Genomic DNA, 23,175 nt, shown 5'->3' with positions numbered 1-23,175 from the left:
TTTTCCATTCTAATCTTTTTTTACTTGTTAACCCCCTTCATAAATAAGTAATGTTGAAACAAATGGCCATTAAATCAGTAAATATTCCTCTGCTGAAGAGGAAACAAAACTTCTCAGCTTCTCTGGCTGTTACAAAAAGCCAAAGCAAATGCAACAGTAAAGTACAGACAAAATTTGTTAATTTAAGACTTAGGTCTTGACTAAATCTTGGCATGATGGTTATATGAGGGTGATTGATAGGTTTGTGGCCTAAGGTAGAAGGAGTCAATTTTAGAAAACCTAGCACATTTATTTTTCAATATAGTCCCCTCCTACATGTACACACTTTGTCCAGCGGTCATGGAGCATAAGAATCCCTTCTTTGTAGAAGTGGTCCACAGCAGGGGTCTTTGATAAGTTTGTGGCTTAAGGTAGAAAATGAGTTATTAACTTCAAACTTTCTGCATTATCACTCAAAGAGTTGAACTGCACATGCATGTAACGAGCGCGTCTGGGACCTCCAGGTGGTCCACAGCAGGGGTGATTGATAAGTTTGTGGCCTAAGGTAGAAGGAGATGAGTTATACACGTGCCGTTCAACTCTTTGAATGAAAATGCATAAAATTTGAAGTTTCTCCTCATTTCCTTCTACTTTAGGCCACGAACTTACCAATCACCCCTGCTGTGGACCACTTTCTGGAGGTCCAAGATGCCGACTTCTACAAAGAAGAGATCCATATCCTCCACAACCACTGGACTAAGTGTGTAATTTTAGGAAAAATAAATGTGCTAGGTTTTCTAAAATTGACTCCATCTATCTCAGGCCACGAACTTATCAATCACCCCTCGTATATCAACAAAACAGCCTGATATATAAAGAGCACAATCAGTTTCAGATTTTTATGTGCGAGTCAGACGCTGTTCCCTGGCCAAGACAGATTCTTCAATGGTGCTGTGAACTTGAGTTGTTCTGCAACCCAGCAATAAAGTCTATCAATAGAATTATTAAGAATATTTGCTTATCTAATTGCAGCATCCATGCAAAAGTTAATCAGGAGAAGTAACTTGGCCCTCACACTTTCTTTACATCTGCAACAAGCTAACAGAACAGTCAGCAAATTCTCTTTCCCTTCTGATGACAGTTTCATGTTTGCTTCTGTCCATCACAAGATAGTCTCTATCAACCACTGAAGACCTGCATCAGGCAACTTTACTGAGGCTGAACATTTAGTACGGGTGCATTGCACAAGATCACCCAAAGATGGAACTTTGCAAATTCACTCATCCAAGCTACAGGATGGTGTGCAATTCCATTGCCTTCTTCTACAATGTGACTAATTAACACCCACTGGTTTATGTACTTACATTAATAATCTCCAAATCATGCAATCAAATTCTTGCTATTCACCTCTCCTGTCCCATCCATTTGTGATAAATGTCCTAATATTTATAAGTCTACAATGAATACTTGGCAAAATTATGTAAACAGCAGGACACCAGAAGCTTTATTATTTGGCTTTAAAATTACAGGAAAGTATTTATATCTTTACAAGAACAATGTACTGCATTTTTAGGCTGTTTTTTTTTTAAGAAGTAAGGTATTATTTTTAAATTGTTTATTTATTTTAAACCCGACAATGAACAACTTAAAATAATAAACACTCCAGTAATTTCAAATTATCTACTCTGTCAGGTCTATGGCAATAAATTTCAGGCAGACATCTCAAAATATGAAGTACAGTACACACCTTGAAATCCAGAGACAATCTGTACAATATCATCGTAAACCATCAGGGTTGCTGACCGCTCTGGATGCAGAAGGAGACTCACAGATGAAAACACTGTTAAAGAAATTATATATGTATATTTACATACATCATTGAGGTTCTGTACAAGCAGAAAAATACCAGTGATGAAGAACATATTTTGCAAAAGCTGCACCAATACATACAGTTATCAGTTCTGAACTTTTTTTTTAATATACTAGATAGTCAATGGGTATTCAAAATAGTGTGTTAGCAAGAACTGATTCACACTTGCAAGATTAGAACTGAAGTGCATGACAGCCAAATGGTAACTCATAACTGTATGAATAACCATATCACGACATCTATTACAGACAATCTCTTCCAACTGTGAATTAGTGGTTTCCATTCAATTAATTTTTAATGAAACAAGATACAAAGTCACTGTTCGGTGCATTCTCTGAGCTCTTTTTTTTATCTATTGGGTCCATATAACACAAATGATAAAATATCTTATATTGACTTCCAATTTACTTCTTGAAAACAACAACAAAAGACTTGGGAACTACATGTAAAACTGAAATTTGAAAATTTATATTTGCTTCTTAATATTTGGTGTAAAGTAAGTATGAAAACCAATGATAACTACTCCTCATTTCTCCCAACTTCAAGGCCATTCTTTGCACTTTTTATAATCCAAACCAATTTCAGTCTTTAACCATTAACTATTAACATTTAAATTGGATTCCTTATTATGCATATCATCATAAGAATAATAAAAAAAGAACTTAAACCATTGGACAACATTAGTGAGATGAAATTGACATAACATAAATGTTTCATCTGAATGTCACCTGGCCCACTGTGCCATATATCGTTGTTGGCACTTCAATTTCTTAAATAGTCAAGTTTAAGAAATTGCCTGTTTAGCCAACAAAATGCACTGTGCATAATTGAGATTTGTATAATTCTAGATGCAAAACCAGTATGTTTAGCAGATGGTTTTCTAAGGTATCACTTAAAGCAGCTCAGACTATAAACAATGGTTACAATTTTTGAGGACAGCAGGAATCATCTCGAAATGACATTTTTTAGATTTATCTGTGCATGTGTTGGTGAAGTCAGAACATAATATAAACATGGTGGTGGCTTATCTTTGTGCCTTTTTGGTAATTTTCCAGTGCAGTTGACAGTCAACTACACTGAAAGGACAGAATGGGAGTTCCATATACAGTGCCTTGCAAAAGTATTCAGCCCTCAACACTCTCTTCACATAAGAGGATTACGATCAAGGACTTTTAAATGAGAATTTTTATTTGTGGATCACATGCTCCATTTTCACAGCAAAACGTAAAAAATTCAAAAACTGAAATGTCAGCATTTCAAAAGTACTCATCCCCCTCTGCTCAGTACGTAGTTGAAATACCCCTCACAGCCGTTACAGTCAGAAGACTTTTTGGATCAGTCTCTGTTCGCTTTACACAATGTGATGAAGCAATATTTGCTCATTTGTCCCTGAAAAATTGCTCAAGTTATGCAAGATTAGTTGGGGAGTGGCGGTGGACAGCAATCCTGAGGTCGTACCAGAGATGTTTGATTGTATTAAGGTCAGGACTCTAACTGGGCCATTCCATGGTTGCTCTGGCAGCATTCTTTGGGTCATTGTCCTGCTGAAAGACAAACTTCTTCCTCAGTTTAAGCTTCCTGGCAGAGGCTAGAAAGTTTTTATCCAGGATCTCTCTGTGTTTAGCAGCATTCATTTTCACATCAATACTGACCAGACTTCCAGTCCCTGATGCTGAAAAAGTATCCCCATAGCACGATGCCACTTCTACCATATTTTACAGTAGGGATGATGTTACCTGGTTGATATAAAATATTTAATTTATGCCACACGTACTGCTTACTGTTCCACTTTAGTCTCATCCGACTTTATTCCACAACTTTACAGTATCTTCTAAGTGATGCTTTGCAAAGTCTTTACAGGCAAGGATGCACTTTTATTTTTTTTTAGATAGGGCTTCTTCCTTGCCACTCTTTTCATGCATGGCCTTAGAGATTGTGGAGGCATGAACTTAATTTCCAGTTGCAGCTACAGACTTCTGCAGCTCACTCAAAGTGACTGTTGGTGTCACAGCAGCCTTGCTTACAAGTGCCATTCTTCTCCAGCAACTAAGTTGGGAGGGGCAGCCTAACCTAGGCATTGTGGCTCTGCTTTCATATGTTTTCCACTTTTTCCATGATGGACTGCGCTGAGCTCTGAGATAGTGAGATGGTCTATTGAGATGGTGTTATACCCTTCCCCAAATGTGTGTTTCTCTATCACTTCCCTGACTTTTATTGAATGCTCTTTTGTCTTTATTTTGGTTTGATCTGCTGAAAATCTACAGGTGACCCTCCAATTTTCTACGTCAACAAATAAGGTAACAGTATATTGCTCCTGAGGAAAGTTAGTGTAGTAATTATAAAGGAAGTGAATACTTTTTTAGCCTCACAATTTTGGTTTTTAATTTTTAGTAATCTGTTGACAGGTTTTGGAATTTTTATTTGGATTTGACATGATGCACGATGCTTTGTAGATTAGCTCAAAAGCCCTACTTCAATGCATTTTAAATGTAGAAAATGAGGCAGTAAAATGTGAAAATAGTTGAGGAGGCGGAATACTTTTTCAAGGCACTGTATAATACTCAAGGTAAAAACTACAATGTTCATATTTGAACTAATGCTGTGTGATTATTCATCTAGATTACTATCCCAGTAATATAAGATGTTGTTATCATATACAAATTAAATAAGGAGCCAACTTTGACAACTGCTGTTTTTCTTGGGGATTTCACCACAATCAAGTTTGACTGGGTTTCAGGAATTATCCATTAAACATTTTAATATTTAATTCTAATTTTAATTTATGAAGTTTTTTTTTTACAAACTTGCTAATTTAGAAGCACACTTGATGCTGACTGTGCTTTGTTTCTTGACCTCTGCTATATTGCAAGCATGCACTTTCTGTTGGCAAAAAATAATACAGAAAACTACTTTCTCATTTCTTAAACACATCATCAATTTTGAATGTGATATGATACAAGAAAAGGTGTGCAGTGTTAGCTTGAAAAATTATGCTGGTCAACATGAAGGCAAGGCTGTGAGAGTGAGAGAGGATTCTGGGGGACCCTCTGGAGGGAGAGGTAAAACAGTAAATCAGAAAAAAAACATGGTTACACAAAGGAATCTTATCTGACCACCTCCACTGCACATACCTCCAAAAGCCTGCCAAACACTCCCTCAACCTTGCACTGTGTATCTGATTGAAACAGAAAATATATTTGTGGAAAACTGGGCAAGACCCATGCCCAATTATCCTCTGGCCTGAAGTGTTGTTGTACCAACTTTTCATTGAGGGTAACTGTTGTAAAATGCCTATCATAAACAAGAGATCCTGCAGATGTTGGATATCCAGAGCAACACACAGAAAATGCTGATGGAACTCAGCAGGTCAGGCAGCAGCTTTGGAAATTGATAAACAGTCGATGTTTCAGGCCAAGACCCTTCATCAGGACTGGAAAGAGGAAGAAGCCAAAATAGGAAGGTGCGGGGAGCGGGAGCAGGGCAATCTCTAAGGTGATAGGTGAAGCCAGGTTGGTGGAGGAGGGGAGCATGAAGTAAGAAGCTGGGAGGTGATAAGTGGAAAAGGCAAAGGACTAGAGAAGAAGGAATCTAGTAGTAGAGGAAAGCGGATTATGGAAGAAAGGAAAGGAGGAGGGGCACCAGGGAGAAGCGATAGGCTGATAAGGACAAGATACCAAAGTGGGGAGATGAAGGGGAGGGGGAGGGGGGAGGGGAAAATTATCGAAAGTTGGAGAAGTCTTCAACATCAGTGTTTCCTCACCTAGGATTGTTTGTTGCCCTGAACAGAGGTGAGTGGGAGTTTTATAAACCCATCGATTCCCAAGGTTATCTTGACTATACTTCTTCCTACACTGTCTCCTGTAAAAAATGCCATTCCTTTTCTCAGTTCCTTTGACTCCACTGCATCTTTTCCCAGGATGAGGCTTTCCTTTCCAGGACATCAGGGATGTCCTTCTTCAAAGATTAGGGTTTCTGTTCCTCCACCATTGATGGTCACTCACCCAAATCTCCTCCATTTCCCAGACATCCGCACTCAACCCATCACCTTAACGGGGATAAATCTCCTCTTGCCCTCAACTACCACCCCATGAGTCTCCTCATCCAACACACCATTCTCCTACAACCTCCACCATCTTCAACAGGACCCTACCACAAAACACATTTTTTACCTCCCTCCCAACTCTCCAGCTTTCGTAAGGATTGCTCCCTCTATGATCCTTTGCCCATTTGTCCCAACCCACTAATCTCCCTCCTGGCACGTATCCTTATAAATGGCAGAAGGGCTACACCTACCCATTTCACTTCCTACCCCACCTTCATTCAGGACCCCAAGCAGTCCTTCCAGTTGAGGCAACACTTCACATGCGAATCCCTTGGGGTCGTCCACTGTATCTGGTGTGGCCTCCTCTACATTGGCGAGACCTGACATAGTTTGGAAGACTGCTTTGTCAACCACCTCATCTCCAGCCACAAGAAGCGGAATTTCCCAGTGACCAACCATTCAAATTCTTATTCCTATCCCCATCCCCATTCCAATATGTCGGTCCATGGCCTCCTCTTACGTCATGATGTGGCTGCTCTCAGGATGCAGCAGCAGCACCTCATATTACACCTAGGTAGCCTCCACTCTGATGGCATAAACACTGATTTCTCCAATTTCCAGTAATTCTTTCCCCTCACCCCTCCCTCTTCATTATTTTCCCACCCTGGCCGCTTACCTTTTCACCTCACCTGCCCATCACCTCCCCTGGTGCCCCTCCCTCCCTTTCTCCCATGATCCACTCTCCCCTCCTATCCTCCTTCTCCAAAACTCTGCCTTTTCCACTTATTACCTCCTGACTTCTTACTTCAGTCACCACCTCCCCCCCACTCACCTAGCTTCACCCATCACCTTTGAGCTTGTCCTCTTCCTCCTTCCCCCACATTCCTATTCTGCCTTCTTCCCTCTTCCTTTCCAGTCCTGATGAAGAGCCTTGGCCTGAAACGTCAACTGTTTATTAATGTCCAAAGATGCTGCCTGACCTGCTGAGTTGTGACAGCATTTTGTGTGTAATATGCCTAAGGTAATTTGCAGTAGTAGGTTCGGAAAAGCAACACACATCAAAGTTGCTGGTGAACGCAGCAGGCCAGGCAGCATCTGTAGGAAGAGGTGCAGTCGACGTTTCAGGTCGAGACCCTTCGTCAGGACTAACTGAAGGAAGAGTGAGTAAGGGATTTGAAAGTTGGAGGGGGAGGGGGAGATCCAAAATAATAGGAGAAGACAGGAGGGGAAGGGATAGAGCCAAGAGCTGGACAGGTGATAGGCAAAAGGGGATACGAGAAGATCATGGGACAGGAGGTCCGGGAAGAAAGACGTGGGGGGGGGGGGGTTCGGAAAATGTAGGTATCAGAACATCTTTTTTTGTAGCCTGCTTAATTTAAACAATGCTGGTTTGTGTATGTGCCAATCTGCTGCTAGCTGACCTAATGAGAATTCCCAACACTCCTAAACTCACTAATAGAAAATCAAAGCCAGTATACTCCCGAGCTCATGGCCAACAGAGACGTGTTGCTTCAATCTACATAACACAAACATCAAAGAGTTCAAAGTAACGTTAACTTTTGATGTCAGGTTACCCTCACAGGAGCTAGTTGCTGCAGAATGTAAGCAGAGCAGGTGGTCCACTGTTATGAAGCATGGAAGAATATCACATAGTTTAAAAACAGAAGAAATTTTTATAGCGATTATCTTATACCTCAGCTTTAAATTGAGACTATAATGTGTACGCAGAATACAGATGGCCAGTAATGGCACTCAGTAGGAGAGTAATAATATTAAGCTCTCTTCCAAGATAAATACTTTCATCATGTGCCAGGATTTCCACTGGTTTACTTTATTCATAACAATTCTTTACTGATCATAAATTTATCCTTCACTGATCACAAGCAGGATTTTTTGCCAGCTGTCGGCACAATCCTTTGGCAGCTAAAGGCCATCAGCTTGGCTCAGTTGGTGACACGATCATCTCTTGATCAGACGTTTGCAGATTTGGGCCGAATAACACAAGTTTCTACTGACAAGCTGATGAGAGAGAACTGTTGCACTGTTAAAGATGCCATTTTTCAGATCAGACAATAAACTGGGGCCACATAGGTGAGTACGGAACAAAAAACTGAAAGGCAACGTTTGAAAAGGGAGCAAATGTTTAATGTCTAATGCCACATTTCCCATTATTTTCCATCTATTGATTTTAATTCAGTTTCAAGAATAATGAAAATTAAATTTTACTTCCACGGCAGACAGGCTAAAACCAAATACCAATGGGATTTATAAATCCTGCATCCGATTGTTTAAACAAACTAAAAAGGAATCTATATTGACTGAGCTCCATCTCACGTATTTAACATTATCAGAGTGTTCCTCAGCCAATGAATTACTTTTAAAATAGCCACTGTTTTGTAGTTAACTGCCAGTAGTAAATGGTTTAAATTTAAACAGAAAACATAAGCAATATCCACAGCAAGAGATAAGGCTTTAACTTGTTCTCCATCTTGTCGTCTCTATAAAGAATTGCTGTTTATTTCAACTACAGAAGGGTATCAATTGTGTTGTCAGCAAAGGACCCTGAACAATGCTCCAATCAAATCAACTGAGCTCCCAGCTTTCAGCAACTTCATGAGCCCATTCATAGATCTTATTGCTGGACCACCTGTGGACCCAAACGAAAGCCACTTCTCCCCAAGGCCAACAGCAGGCAAGCCTATTAAAAGCATCCAGCAAATCTACCAAAGGATTGATGACGGATTAGAACTCAGCCTCCAGTCATAAGCAAAGCAAGCGTTCTCTGTGTACCACGGCTTGATCACTGATGTTTGGGTATCCTTTTATTCCCCCGGAGCGTAGAAATGCAACAGAGCAGTTTCCCATTAGTTCTCAAGACAAACTCAACTCTAGTGGGAAGCCTGTTGGAGGTGAGATGCAACACTGTGGCGAGAAAGACTGAGAAGTATGTTGGTGCAAAGACACAGCCTTGTTTGACACTGGTCTTCACTGACAGGTTCTATTATAGACCTTTCATGCAACCATTTAAGGTTAGTTGTGTGGGTCTTATAAATGTGCGTCGGATGTTCATCATATTCATTCTTGAAAAGGAAAGGTTATCTTAGGAAAATTTGAACAAACACTTTCGAACTTAGAAGACTGAGAGGTGATCTTTCATAATATACATGATTCTTAAGAGAGAGAAAAGATTGCAGATGCAAAAAACAAACTTATAGAGGAACTCAGTGGGTTGAGCAGCATCTGTGGGAAAGGGTGAGGTGGGGAAAAGGAACCCTCACTCGAATGGTATTCTACAATCCACATGGTAAGAACACTGAATTTTCCAATTTCAGTTAACCCCCCTCTCACGTGCTTTTTTTCTCCCGTGCTCTCTTTCATTCATGCTCTCTTGCTGTCACCTTCCTTCCGATTCACCTTTGGCTCCCCCTCCCCCCCCATTAGATGTAACATTGGCATCCCGTATCCCCTCCTGTTTCCATCCACCTAATGCTCATACATTTCACCTACTGGTTTCATCTGCTCTACATCTCCTCACAAATGGTTCCCATTATCAGGTTCCAGCAGCAGTACTTGGTAACTGGCTTTCTGTCCCAGCAGCTGTCTCGATCCTTACTTTCAACTCCCATCCCCCACCCCTCACCTGTTTGGGGAATCTATAATGACAAAACTCCCATGACATTGAGATTATGTTCTTTTAAGACGAAGATGAAGAGGAATGTTTTGATTTCTTTGTTTAGAGAGCTGCAGATTCTGAGTCATTAAGTTTTTCCAAGGCTGAGATAGACTGGTTATGAACCATTAAGGAAAGAAAGGATTAGAGGGACAAGGCAGGAAATCGATGCTGAGGCCAACATCAGACATACGCTTACTAAATGGCAGAGCACAACTGAGGAACCACATGGCATCGTCAGGTTTGTTTCTCTTGTGCATTAATTTTTCCATACTACTGGTATCACAAAAGTTTAATTATGCTGCTATGTTCCTCTGTAATGTTCCTCAGCTTGCAGATTTACAATGCAGTTTACATCTCATTTATAGTATTTAATGTCCAAAAAAGGAAAACCTACTGGTTCGACTTTGTATATTAAAATATTTTTGATATCAATGTGTAATGTGTAATACTAAAAAAACACAAACCATGCCATTGAAAAAATAGAAAATAAATGCAACCAAGCTAGTTCAATCAATTTAAAGAACTAAGAACCAGAATTGGAATCCAGTTTATCATCATTGATAGAGGCCATGAAATTTGTTGCTCTGTGGTGGCAGTACAGAGCAAGATGTAAAAATTACTAAGTTGCTATAAATAAGAGGTATAGAGAGGTAGAGTTCATGGACAGTTCAAAACTAAAACTTATTAACTTCTGAAAGCTGTTCTTCACCAAGGAAATGAATGGAGCCACTAACCTGCGCTGGGGTTAACCTGTTGCGGATTTAGTGGATAGGATTTCTCACCTATCTGCGGGGAATCTGCAGAAAGTTTTGCTGTAATATCGTGAACTCCTATCTTGTTTATCAGGCTCATATGAGCACCTTGTCAAAGGTCTTCTGAAAATCCAAGTAAATAACATTCACCGACTCTCCCTTGTTTATCCTACCTAAGGGCATTTGCAGGCCTCACTCGGTGGGATCAGGGTCAAACAAAATGTCTCTGTCTCCAAACAAGCTTCCATATTGAGAAATGGGGTACAGATGTTCCTGCTCATTGACAGATAGGTACTGAACTTTTTGGCTTTTGAAAGTTACATGGATATAAATCATGAACCTAAAGAAGTGTCTTAAGCTTATTCAGAACAAATAAAGAGCTTCCTACTGATTCCTCAAACTTCACAGTACTGAATATTGGGTGAGAACAGATGTTCATTACTGCTGTTTATTGTTCTTCATAAAGGCAGTGAAGCGAAGTTCCAGATAGAGTTCATTGTGGCAACACTGTAAAACTGCAGAGATTATAAAGTGGTTGTAAATTTGAAACAAAGAACAATATCAAAAACACTTCAGTTCCAAATTTAAATCTGACTAGAAGATTGTAATGGCTTTCTATTTCCAAGTGCAAAGCCTTTCAACAAATTATTCCTGTATACGTGCAAGTTTTTGGCATTTCAACACAATTTACTGTAATGCACCAGACTTCATGATCTGCCACAGAGAAATGCAAGGTCTTCACTTCCTTTTAATAATAGTTAACACCTCCTTTTAATAATAGTGTGTATCCTTTGCCTTCCCTTTCATACACACCCACCCATACTCTCACCACCCTTCCTTGCCACCCAACACCCATACACAACTTTCCATGCGCGCACGCGCGCACGCACACGCACACACACACAGAGGAAACTAATGCAAAGAACAAGAGCAATGATTACAAACTTACAGGGCAGTTTGGTGGCACGCCATGGCGAGGAGTTTGGCACATAACCATGTTTTGTTGCAATAATAAACAGTTGAGCTTCAAGTGTATATTGAAAGCTGATGAAGGCTATCCCATCTGCCTTGGAATATTCTGAAGCAAATGAAGTCTGGTTGGTAAAAATCTCAATGAAGACTTTACCCAAAGGCTGATGTGTAGTGGAATCACTCACGTGGACTTTTAATGTCACTTCTGTAAAGAAAAGAAGAGAATATTGTGTGAAAGTACGAAGTAAGCAGAAAGTTAGGTGAACGCTGAAAGTTATATACTCTAAAATCATATTGCAGAGATGATTTTTCATACAAAGCAACAATAATAAGCATTTTCAAAACTACAGGAGTAAAACATGTAGAACAAAGCAATAATAACAACAATAATAATCTAGCACAGCAGAAAAATTAATGAGTGTTGATACAGTTAAAAGGACAATATTCTTCAATATTCTTACATGGTGCACTTTCAGACCTCTGCTGTTTGAATGGCTACCTAGACTGACTGACTGCTCTGAATGTCCACTTGTCTCCAGAGCACAAGTAGTGCAGAGCGAAAGCAAAAATCTACAGCAACTTGATACCAAAAGCAACAAATTTCACTTTTTTCTATTTTCTATTTGAAGCACATGTTGAGTTGCTGATTTTACAGTCCCAGGTCCCACAGACAAATTCTGGCCATGTAGTTACACCACAGTTAGCTCTGGTGCGACATTTCTGTGACTCACTGGGAATAGGCATAACTCAACTTTATTTTCCACAAACATTTTGGTTGCACATTTACCTAATGAGATTTTACAGTATGTACAATAAGACCTTATACTTACTGTCCCCTTTGCACTACCCTGATGTACTTATATTTTGCATATACCTGCATGGATGGCATATAATAGTTTTCACTGTGTCCCTGTATATGTGACAATAATAAAGCAATTACAGACATGCCTGAACTAGGACACTTGAAAACATTTATTAAAGGACATACATTATGAAATATTTATTAAAGGACACAAATAACATGTTAAGTTAAACACCATAGAGTCATAGTACAAGGTCAAAGAGAACATACAGCATGACACAAGGACTCTGGTCCAAGAAATTCCGACATTAACCACATTTTTAAAAAAATTCTCCAGCTATTTCCCTCAATTCCTCTCAAGTTCATTCACTTGCACACCAGGGGAAATTTATAGTAACAATTAATCCTCCAACATACATGTCTTTGGAAACATGGGGAGTATGTGCAAATTCTACTCAGGCAGCATGTAAGATCAAGTCTGAACCAAGGTTTCTAACACTGGAAGACACTGGCTCTACCAGCTGAGCTACTATTCCAGCCCACCAACCCAATCCCAAGAGATCATAGAACTCATTGCATTAAGTCCTTTACAGCTTAGAGCACAGGACAAAGCTTCTGTGCCCACAACTTCTTCCAAGGATTGTACACAAAGATTCACTGAAGATAGCAGAGAGTATTTGTAAAAGAAACACATTCAATGGAATGGGAAGAACTTTTCCCGGCATCTACTTGGTGATAGTAGAGGTATTTTTTTTAATCCTTGCAACTGGAAGTTTGTGACTGGGCAGTAGTGATGAGATCCTTGCTGTTTGTTATACACATTATGACAGGATGTGAAGGCAGGGAGGTATAATAAGTAAGTTTACAGATGATCAAAATTTGTGACGGTATTGATAGTAAGGAGGATAGTCTTCAATTCTGGAATGATACTGATGAATCAGGACTTTATTCCCTGGAGCAGAGGAGAATGAGAGGATATTTGGTATATAAAATTACAAGTGGTATAGACAGGCCTTTTCCATTGTGACTAGGTGAGACTAGAATTAGAGGACATGGGTTAAAGGTGAAAGGTGAAAGGTTTAAGGCTAATATGAGGGCGAGCTTCTTCACTCAGGGTGGTGAGAGCGTGAATGAGCTACCAGTGGAAGTGGGGGGATTTTAACATTTAAGAGAAGGTTGGATAAGTACATGGATAAGAGGGCATTGTGGACTATGGTCCAAGTGCAGGCCAACGGGACTAGTGAGAATTATGGTTTGGCATGCATTGTTTCTGTGCTGTAGTACTCTAGGACTCTAATAGCTAATATGGGTAAAAAAAAGCAGATAGAATTTTAGCCCGAAAAAAATGTGAGGTTGTACCTTTGAGAACTGGTAAGTATACAATAAGTACAATGTGCTATATGACCCAAGGAAGCACCAAAAAAGAAAGCCTTTGGTATACATGAATTAGGGTCCCTGTAGAAAACAGAATTGGTGGAAATGATGGTTAGAAAGGCTTCATTAGCCAGGACATTGAATATAATAACAATGAAGCAACGATACAACTACACAATATAAATCATTAGTTAAGTCACACATGAAGTACTGTGTACGGTTCTGGTGGTCACACATAGATAGGAAGAATATGATGGCACTGAGAGGATGTAGAGATTTACCAGTTACCTGGGATGAAGCATTTTAGCTACAAGAAGTAACTGGAATGGTTATGTTGGCTTTCCTTCAGAAGTGATGGTTGGGAGAAGGGGAACCTGAAGGGCATACAACACTTTGAGGGGCGTAGCGAGGGACAACAGCGAGAAACCTTTCCCTTACCAGAGGTGTGCAAGGCCTGAGATCATAGATTTAAACTAAAAGTCAGAGGGGATTTGAGAAAGAAGTTTTTCGCCCAGAAGCTGGTTGAAATACACTGCCTGACAGATAGTAGAGCTGAACTCTCAGAATATTTAAGCATAAGAAGTGCGCTTGAAAAAACATGGCATAGAGTGATATAGACCTAGTGCTGGCAAATGGGATTGGTAATGGATTGGTACTTGGCAATGCATGGATATGGTAGCTGTGCGCTAAGGGCTCCCAACCTTATTTACGTCATGGACTATTCCAGTTAAACAACGGCTCTGTGGGCCCCAGGTTGGGAACCCTTGTTGGAGGCTCTTTTCCATGCTGTATAATTCTATGGCCATCTGGTACGAACACCACTACTCAAGGAATAGTAGTTCTTGTGCTGACACAGATACTGCGGTAAAGAATTCCTTACTTTAGCCATTTTACAGAGTACCTTGAAAACAAGGAAATGTGAAAAAAAAATTAAAGCTGCAAATATTCAAAATTTAAAATGAACAAAAATGGCTGGAAACACATCAGGCAAGGTAACAGCAGCGGAAAGTGAAATCAATTTGATTCCACTGATCAGTGATACTTCACGACAACTAGAAAACAAAGAAAACAAGTTAGCTTTAAGTTGCATGGGGCACTTAAAGGATTCCCCATCTGACATAGCTTCACCCTATCACAAATATTTTCTTTACCCTAACCATCTCTCCCCCAAAATTCTTTTCAACTTTAATCTATTTATTTCATTTTCCTTTCCCAGTCATGACACAGGATCTCTGAAACAAATCATTAATTCTATTTCTCACTCAATATACTGTCTCACCTGCTGAGTTTCCATCATTATCTGTTTACCTTGCTGAAAAATATTTCAAGATAATTTATAAATTCCTCTGTACACAAAGGTATGTGCAGCTTTATTAAACAAGCATGGCTCCTAATGCCTTGCTGAGTGAAAACGTTAACGTTGTGGATCACATGATACTTAGCACAAATCTCTGTACCCTGGTTAGGGTATACACCTCTGTGACAATGAATAAACAGATCCACAGTGGCAGAGTGGTTAGAATAATGCTATTACAGCCACCAAAGACACAGGTTCAATTCATCTGCTGTCTGTAAGGAGTTTATACATTCTCCCTCTGACTGCATGGTGCTCCATTTTCTTCCTATGTTCCAAAGATGTTAATTGGTCACACGGCTGTAATTGGGCAGCACCAGCTCGTTGAGTTGGAAGGCCGGTTACCATGCTGTATTGCTAAGCAAAAACAATATAATCTAATAAAAACCCAAGCAAAAAAAAGAGTACAATTGAAGAATATAATTATTCAATTCCATGTATGTAACTTCAGTTATTCAGAAAGAAAATCAATTTATTAAGAGCATTTCAAGATATTCAAATATTCCAAATTGCTTCTCGGCCAATTAGTGGAAGAATACTAGCTGCTGGAATACAGCCTACCACATTAGCCATGGACATGCAACTAAATGTATATACGGTATGTACATGGTCTTATATGTTCTATGGCTTGACCACATTTGTAAATTGCAGTATAATTATTAGAAGTTATTTTTTAAAATTAATTTTGCATTGCCCAGAGGAGTAACATATTTCCCCTCAATCTACTAAATAACTTCTCACAAACAAGAAAAAATCTGCTGATGCTGGAAGTCCAAGCAGCAAACACAAAATTGCTGAAAGAACTCAGCAGGCCAGGCAGCACCTATGGAAAAGAGTACAGCCAATGTTTCAGGCCGAGACTTTTCATCCAGAATTGCAGTGTAATTCAAGCACTTCATGGTTGGAGGAAAACAGTTTATATTGGCCCCTGCTTCTGACTGCTGTCCAGTTACTCTTACTGGCAAGCATCAAGCGTCAGTGCCTGTGAGGTATAGTTTACAAGCTGATCTGCTGAGTACGCTTCACAAAAGATCAAATTTCAGCATTGGCACTTGCTGCCTGGGTGTGAAATCACAGGTGAACAACAGATAAATGTAGGCCTTTTGGGGTATTTTGCCTTTTAATTGTGATTATGGCTGATGTCTATGACAAGTGCCAAACACCTAGATTAAATCCATTTCTCTTTTCACAGATGCTGTCTGACTGCAGAATATTTCCTGCATTCTGTTTCTATGTTAGATTTCTCGCGTTGGCAGCGTTCGGTTTTTCAGTGCCTGCTTTAAAATAAAGTCAGCGCCAAGGTCATAACTCCAGCGTGATCCCTCAACATTTAGTACATCCAGGCTTTATACCTGTATAGAAAAGAAAACCTACTCCATACACTCACTTTGTTGTACCACAAGATCTATACAAACATAGTTAAAATAAATTATGCACTGAATTATTTCTCTTCTTTGACAAATTTATCCTGAGACAGGCCAAAGGAACTAGTGGAAGGTGAGGTACCTAATGTCACAAAATAATAATGTCTCATATCTGCTGACATAAATGAAGAAACTCTCTCTCTCTCTGCAATCAGTCAAGATTCCATCAGCTAAGTCTATGGTTGTTTCTGCCAACCCACACCCTACCATTAGTAAAGCATTCACAATAAACTGCTATAGAAGACAGAAATAAAATAAATTGCTATTCAGACATTGCATCTTCATAAATTATAGGTTTCCCTGCAATTCATCAGTAGTCTTCTCATTTCATTTAATAACTAAAATTTTTAGTACCAATTACTGAAAAAAATTGGTGAAACCATGGCAACACTGTTTGTTCTTGGAATATGGAAGACTGAATGGAAAAATTCCCACAGAGAACACATACAACATAACTAGGGCAGCTCCACGATGTCCTTTTTGAATCAATACATTGAAGCTACATTATACCCTGGGGGAGGGGATTTATTATAACCATAGCAACATGAAGGTTAATTATCACAGGCAACAAAGCAAGAGTTGTAATGGGAGCTACAAGAAGACAAGATTGTCACTACAAAAGAAGGAAATCCTTTAAGAAGGAACAGTGAGGAAGGAAGAATGACAATGGGAAAACATGCTACAAAGATGCAGTGTGCTCGGGGCGAGAGATTAACTTATTAATGTTCATCCAGGGTCTTAAAATAAAACCAATCTTAAATGGTTAATGAAAAGAGTTGTAAAGTGATAGCAAAGCTAATCAATTACTTGGCCCAAACCAGCTGGAAAAAGTATATTTTAATAATAAAGAAGATCTTAAAGAGTTTTGGTTAAAAAAACAAGGTCAACTTTGCTCCATTGCTTAATTTTCTAACACTGGAAGGAGTTCACTAAAAAGATCACTAGTCATCCAAATCTACTATCCACATAGCTCAAAGCAGATTTTTAAGTCTTCTAACTGATGAAGAAGTCAACATTGAATCTAATGCTGACACTCCCTGAGTAAAAATGAAATGGGAATCCAAAATTCTCCCTTGATTAAGTTGATAAATGCACCATCTGCTGTGATACTGAGTTTATAATAAGGTCCCAGGTTTGAATTCCCATCTGTTGTCAACTAATCTCACTTGGATTGTCAGTAGAGCATTACAATTGGCTTCAGTGCCTTGGGGCTAAAATAACAAACTCCAATTTTACCTCTTCTTCATGGAATCCTCCCACTTCACCTGTGCCATGCATTATTTTATCGGTCCTGGTACAGAAACAGCCACTCCCCATTAGCTGCTCTTGGCACTTAAAACCAGGTGGTGATCAGTCCTGCCCAATTTTCTATGTCCCTGAGTGCCTCCTTTAATAATCAAGATCTCAATCTTTCCATTTAAAGAAGGTGCAAATCCACACTGTGGCAAAGAATGTCTCTGCAGTAAAATCAAAATGATATAGGGAGCTTTGAACAATGCAATATCATGGCATATGACTCTGAATACATCCTATTTGGACCAAGCAGGATACCAGAAATGTAATTCTCATAAAATATCAGCAAGTACCGTATAAGCATTTTCTGTCATTGTGATGTGTGGTTCAAAACTGCATTACAAGATACTGGAAATCCTCTAATCTTCTGAACAATTACCATATAGCTTGCTTAGCACATACATAATGACTGTAGAATCATCAGCAGTGAACAGATACATCAACAAAATACGAGTTAATGATAAATAATTATCTTTGAAGTAATCTGCAACTTCTGCTGAATTCAAATTTCCAGCTTTTCATTTTGTGAACTAATAACCTGGCTCTATTTATTTTGTTTGATTAATACAAAGTGGTTGCACATGCAAGAATTAAAAATATCAGCCCATTCCAAACCTAAATACTTAATAACCAAATTCTAATGAGATAAACTATTTCGAACGTGTCACAATATGGCACAACACTATATAACTGTAAACATAATGGCTTGTTGTAACAATAAAGCCATTTCCCTCATTGCATCTTGCTTCTTAAAACACTATGCACAGCTATTGCGGTACCTACATAATGAAGACAAAATTCTCTTGAATTTACGGCAGGCAGAGGGAATAAGAATAACCTTTCATATTTATATAGTCCACGACACCTACATGACATTTACAATGCAGTCAATTAGACTTGATCAGTTAACACTTAATGTTGTCTTTACATGAATGCCAGCTAGTGAGATTTATACTAATGGAAATAGGACATCAATAGTAAGGTGTGTGTAAACAAAGCCTTTTCTCCAAAAGTATACATTCAGTTAAAGGCTAAATTATGCTAGAGGTATACTGAAGTGAGCACAGCACATTGGCCTTGCAGCCACAATGCCACCAATCTGTTCAGTTTGGACCCCTGGTGCCGTACACAGCTGCACATTCTTCCTGTCACCAGTTTCCCTTGTTTCTCTCACATCAGAAAGTTGTTAGGTAAATTGACTGAAAAGTAATACAGAGCTAGTCAAAGAATTGGGAGATGCTGTAACATAGAACAGTACAGCATAGCACAGGCCTTCTGGGCCAATGATATTTTGCTGACCTATATAAACCTACTCAGAGATCCCTCTAACCATTCCTTCCTACATAGCCCATAACCCTCCTTTTTTCTTACATATGTGTGTCTATTTAAGTAATTTAAATACCCACATTGTATCAACCTCTACCACCATCCCAGCAGTGCAGTCCAAGAACTAACCATGCTCAATATACCTCTGACATCTCCCCTAAACTCCTCTGGTATTGGGCATTGCCGCCCTGGGGAAAAAATGTTGGCTGTCCACTCTATGTCTCTCATAATCTTATACACCTCTGTCAAGTCACCTCTCAAACTCCATCGCTCCAAGGAGAAAAGCCCTAGCTTACTCAACCTTTCCTCATAGGACATGCTCTGTAATCCAGGCATCTCAGTAAACCTACTCTGTTCCCTCTCTAAAGCATCCACGTCCTTCTTATAATGAGATATGTATGAGAGAATAGGCTTTAGGGACACGAGAGGAATGAGCATTGCTTAGAGCAGACATTGACTAGATGAATGAAATTGCCTCCTCCTACGTTACAAGATAAGAGAAGTACATGTTAAAATTCTAATGATATTTACTGTGAAATTATTAATTTGGGTAAGAATACGCTAATAGATCTTTAAAGTGCAGCTGTTTTTCTGCTGGTACAGCTCTTGCCTGAGTCAGAAGATCCATATTTTAATTCCTTCTTCAGAGAACCAAGGACAAAAATTTCTGAATACCTGCCAGAACAATACTGAGGAAGTGCTGCACTGTTGGATACGTTCTAAGACAATGGCCCCCAGGGTTTACTCAGATAGCTATTAAAGATATTGGCCTTATTTTGAAAATCAGGGTGATTCTCCCTGGAGTGATGACTGATACATTCTTCAATCAAATTCTCAGACAGACTAGTCATTAATTCACATTGATGGTTGTGAATATTGGTGTGCTGAAGCAAACATAGCTTCTACGCTACAAAATAACTCCAAATAAAAAAATCAATAAAAATAATTATCAAAGTACATATATGACCCTGACATATATTTTCTTATGGACATACTCAATAAATCCATAATAGAACAATAACCAAAATAGAATCATTGAAAGGCCACACCAACCTATGCCAATACAAAGAAATAATAATAATAATAATAAATTAATAAGCAACAACTATCAATAATATGAAATGAAGAGCCATTGAAAGTGAGCCCATAGGTTGTGGGAACAGTGCAGTGATGGGGCAAGTGAAGTTGAATGAAGTTATCCCCTTTGGTTCAAGAGCCTGATGGTTGAGTGGTAATAACTGCTCCTGAACCTGGAGGTGCGAGTCCTGAGGCTCCTGTACCTTCTTTGTGATGGCAGCAGCGAGAAGATAGCATGGCATGGGTGGTGGGGGGAATCACTGATGAAGCATGCTGCTTTCCTGTGACTATGCTTCATGTACTTGTGCTCAATGGTGGGGTGGGCTTTTACCTCTGATAGGCTGGGCCAAATCCACTACTTTTTGTAGGATTTTCCATACAAGGGCATTGGTGTTTCCATGCCAGGCTGTGATGCAGCCAGTCAGGATAATCTCCACCACACATCTATATATGTTCACCTAAGTTTTAGATGTCATGCCAAATCTTTACAAACTCCGAAGGACGTAGAAGCTTCCAGAACACTTCCATAGCTATAAGCTACTTAGTGATATGCTGGACGGATATGAAAACACACAATATAAATGTAAGCACACGCTTCTTTCATTTCTACATTCCTTTTATGTCCAGTTATATAAATTCATGCAAAATCTCTGAAGGTTGAAGATGTGCATGTGTGTGTGGGTGAGGAGAAACCTGTGGCTACTAGATAGCAAAGTATATTGAGTGGTCCAGTTACCAGTTACCAGCACCATTTCCAATTTGTGAATTGCACATTGTCATTGAAATCAGACAGACTGTACCCCTTGAGACTTGGAAAAGATGTCTATTGCATTCACAACTCTCTGCTTCGCTGTCCAGTTTAGGATGGAATCACAACTATGATTGGGATGTCATGAAATGACTTTCATGGGCAATTATCTACAAAGGCCACAGTACTGTTCCCAAAATTAGGGAAACTCCTGCAGCAGAGTAGTTCTATGAAAATTGGCCTTTGGCAAATAATAGAGTTTAAATCTTAAGTCTTTGAGCTAAATGATATCATATAGGACAACAGCTCTTTCAGGTTATGGGCAAAGGAATGAAGTATCCCCTGGACATCCTTTCCTGATTACCACTCACTAAGTACCATGGTGAATGTTTATCTACACATTGTGCAAGGGCATGGCCCAACACAACTGTGGTTTCTTCAAAAATTATATGTTCTGTCCTTTCTTGTTTAATATTATGAAAGGGCAAACTTCTTGGCAAAAGCACCTGAAAATTGCAAGTATCGGTTGAGCTCGAACATAAGCTACAGCATCCAGAAAATGAAAATGGGAAGTTTCCTATTTCTGTAATGTTTGTATTATGGATTACATTACTGTGCCTAGATAGGATCAGCTAGCCACATCCTGGACAAAATGCAAGAACTGTATAAATTGCTGCAAATTATGCAGAAAACCTCTGAAAAAAAGAATTCAATGGAATAATGTTTAGTGAGTTCAGCATGTGTACTAAGAGCCCTCTGTGCAATTCTAACACATGGTCCCTTTTACCATTGCAAAGAACAAAGTTAAATTCTTTCAAAGAACTATGGAAATGTTGGTCATTTAGCCAGTCAGTCTGTATCAGTGTTTACTCTCATATGAACAAATAATTCCAAATGAATTTATCCACTCTGCACATAACCATTCAAGCCATTTGCTACATCAACTTACCTGACCCAATCTTAAATTTTGATATATCATCTCAAACACTGTGCAGTCGCTTCTCCTGCCCTCTTCTTAAAGGGAACCTTTCACCTATGCTTAACTCCTTGACTAATGGAACCAGCATGCTTCTAGCTACAGCATCCCATTTTTCTATATTAACACCTGACACTATTGTACCTGCTTCCACTGCTTCCTAGGCAGGACATGCCAGTCACCCATCCCTCTCCAATATATATAAATTAAACTTTCTCCTCTCACTTAAAGCAACACCTGTTCACTATCTTTTGGCTCCACTTCATTTGGAAAGCGGTGAAATCGTCAGACAAAGTCAGCACGGATTTCTGAAAGGAAAATCATGTCTGATGAATCTCATAGAATTTTTTGAGTATGTAACTAGTAGAGTGGACAGGGGAGAACCAGTGGATGTGGTATATTTGGATTTTCAAAAGGCTTTTGACAAGGTCCCACACAGGAGATTAGTGTACAAAACTTAAAGCACATGGTATTGGGGGTGTGGTATTGATGTGGATAGAGAATTGGTTAGCAGACAGGAAGCAAAGAGTGGGAATAAACATGACCTTTTCAGAACGGCAGGCAGTGACTAGTGGGGTACCACGAGGCTCAGTGCTGGGACCCCAGTTGTTTACAATATATATTAATGACTTAGACGAGGCAATTAAATGCAGCATCTCCAAGTTTGCGAATAACACAAAGCTAGGCGGCAGTGGTAGCTGTGAGGAGGATGCTAAGAGGATGCAGGGTGACTTGGATAGGTTGGGTGAGTGGGCGAATTTATGGCAGATGCAATTTAATGTGGATAAACGTGAGGTTATCCACTTTGGTGGCAAGAACAGGAAAACAGATTATTATCTGAACGGTGGCGGATTAGGAAAAGGGGAGATGCAACGAGACCTGGGTGTCATTGTACACCAGTCATTGAAAGTGGGCATGCAGGTACAGCAGGCAGTGAAAAAAGTGAATGGTACGCTGGCATTCATAGCAAGAGGATTCAAGTACAGGAGCAGGGAGGTACTACTGCAGTCGTACAAGGCCTTGGTGAGACCACACCTGGAGTATTGTGTGCAGTTTTAGTCCCCTAGTCTGAGGAAAGACATTCTTGCCATAGAGGGAGTACAAAGAAAGTTCACCAGATTGATTCCTGGGATGGTAGGACTTTCATATGAAGAAAGACTGGATCGACTAGGCTTATACTCCCTGGAATTTAGAAGATTGAGGGGGGATCTTATTGAAACGTATAAAATTCTAAAGGGATTGGACAGGCTAGATGCAGGAAGATTGCTCCCGATGTTGGGGAAGTCCAGAACGAGGGGTCCCAGTGTGAGGATAAAGGGGAAGCCTTTTCTGACTGAGATGAGGAAAAACTTCTTCACACAGAGAATGGTGAATCTGTGGAATTCTCTGCCACAGGAAACAGTTGAGGCTAGTTCACTGGCTATATTTAAGAGGGAATTAGATATGGCCCTCGTGGCTAAAGCCATCAGGGGGTATGGAGAGAAGGCAGGTACAGGGTTCTGAGTTGGATGAT

At 39.6% G+C, this 23,175-nt stretch overlaps 1 protein-coding gene across 1 annotated transcript in view; it reads right to left on the bottom strand.

Annotated features, from left to right (window-relative positions):
- fam171a1 (family with sequence similarity 171 member A1) overlaps positions 1-23,175 on the bottom strand; it is a 173,718-nt gene that overhangs the window by 47,495 nt on the left and 103,048 nt on the right. Inside the window, exons 2-3 of the mRNA XM_072253740.1 lie at positions 11,266-11,493; positions 1,727-1,819 (exon numbers count right to left, since the gene is read on the bottom strand). Of these exons, the coding sequence (XP_072109841.1) occupies positions 1,727-1,819; positions 11,266-11,493 (321 nt within the window). The remainder of the gene's footprint in view (positions 1-1,726; positions 1,820-11,265; positions 11,494-23,175) is intronic.

The sequence above is a fragment of the Mobula birostris genome, chromosome 3 (assembly GCF_030028105.1).
Source record: "Mobula birostris isolate sMobBir1 chromosome 3, sMobBir1.hap1, whole genome shotgun sequence".
NCBI lineage: Eukaryota > Metazoa > Chordata > Chondrichthyes > Myliobatiformes > Myliobatidae > Mobula > Mobula birostris.
This window is presented reverse-complemented; position numbering and strand designations above follow the sequence as displayed.